The 1,728-nt window shown below is 43.6% G+C and overlaps 1 protein-coding gene across 1 annotated transcript in view; it reads left to right on the top strand.

The window, feature by feature from the left end:
* Positions 1–274: 274 nt before the first annotated feature.
* The window catches only part of LOC103523907 (phosphoglycerate mutase 1-like), a gene marked incomplete at both ends in the record, with an annotated part of 10,141 nt that continues 8,687 nt past the window's right edge, over positions 275–1,728 (top strand). Inside the window, one exon of the mRNA XM_008488914.2 lies at positions 275–622. Within this exon, the coding sequence (XP_008487136.2) occupies positions 275–622 (348 nt within the window). The remainder of the gene's footprint in view (positions 623–1,728) is intronic.

A 1,728-nucleotide genomic window follows, 5' to 3' on the forward strand; every position in this document is an offset into this window, starting at 1 on the left:
TGCACCGAAAATCAGAAATTTAAATTCCAAAAATTCAAAATTTCCCGCGTATCAGATTGTTTACAAAAAAATAATTGCGCCTTCAAAATCTACTAAACACTTCCCGCAATACAAAAATCTTATGTTGCGCCTTCGACATTTTGGTTATGCAATGTGTCAGTATTAAGAGATCTACTCGTTGTGACCCCATTTTAGGACTTGTTGGTCCATGAATTTTGATATTCGCATCTGCTCTTGCTCAGATCTTGAAAGTTCATGTCGGTACAGTCGGTAGACCTTGGGGTCTACGGTCTCATGTTTTCCTATTATCAACAATAACTTTGCACGTTTTCAGGTTCAAATCTGGAGACGAAGTTACGACGTTCTTCCTCCTCCAATGACCAAAGATCACAAGTACTACCAGGATATCATCACCAATCCTAACTTCAAAATTGACGGCCCTAATGAGGACCAATTTCCTCACACGGAAAGCCTGAAGGAGACCATAATGAGAGTCCTACCCTACTGGAATGAAAACATTGCTACCGAGATTAAACAGGGGAAGAAAGTCCTAGTGGTCACACATGGGACTTCACTGCGTGGTCTGGTGAAACATATTGAACGTAAGTCTCTACGTGAACCTGTCTAACACCCATATTTTAGAACAAAATGCTGGCTCTCAGCAAATGCTCAAGCATCAATTAGCCAGCCTAGTTAGCTTGGTTGGTAGCGCGTCTGCCTTGTAAGCGCTAGGCCGCGGGTTCGATTCCCGCCCGGGGGCGGATTTTATCCTGATGGGATAATGTTCGTTCTCGAAACGGCTGACTTTCCTCCTATCCTGTCTTCCTTCTCCCTTCGATTTCGGGACAATAAGACCCTAGCAGTTACAGTTCCCTCTGTCAAACCTCTTTTAAAAAAAAAAAACATCAATTCCAAGCATCTGATTAGCCAAAATTTGCTTGAGACTGATCTGAGACCGAGAATTTTTGTTCATAAATATGAGTAAATCTTTCTTACTTATAATGCCGGCTACACGTACTCTGACCGTCTGAACGTTTGTGGCGGAAAAAGCTCGAGACCTAGGTCTGTCAGATCGTCTGAGAAACCGCGGTCTGAAGCTTTTCCCGTCGCACTAGTGTTCAAACTGTTTGACAGACCTACATATAAGCGTCAGTAGCGGGTATAAGACCACGGAAGAGAGGGGATTAGAAAGCCAGCCGATGAAGTTCACTCCGGCAAGAAATCGAATTCGCGATCTAGGGTTTCCTAGGCAGGCGCGCCACCTGCCAATCTAAAGGTAATGTTACACCAAGCGCGCATCGTTTGCAATCATTTTTCCACAAACATTGGCTTGCAAACAGCGTTCGTGTGTGCGCGGAGTTGATCCGGCTGCTGTCGGTTTTTCAGGTAATGTTTGAGCTTCACAAAGGTGACAAAGGAGAAGTATTAGGTGATTATCTACGGTGAAAGAGGTACCGAAAGCTGTGACAGAGAAGCAGTTGTATCTCCTTGGGGGGACCGCTCCAAACCACCCACAGTCTAATCGTAGGTCAAATATGTGTTTCCCCTACCGTCACCTTTACAACTCAAAGTACTAAAGCCGTAGTGACTCAAAGACTTTAATAAGTTTATTTTAAATATGGTAATATGGATGTAGTCGTTCCTCCATCCATTTTTTTTTTGTAACGAGGAAATTCCACTACAATATGGTTCGCGCGTAACAAAACGTTTGTTACGCGCGAAACCACA

The sequence above is a fragment of the Diaphorina citri genome, unplaced genomic scaffold, assembly GCF_000475195.1.
Source record: "Diaphorina citri unplaced genomic scaffold, Diaci psyllid genome assembly version 1.1 scaffold54318, whole genome shotgun sequence".
In the NCBI taxonomy this organism is placed as follows: domain Eukaryota; kingdom Metazoa; phylum Arthropoda; class Insecta; order Hemiptera; family Psyllidae; genus Diaphorina; species Diaphorina citri.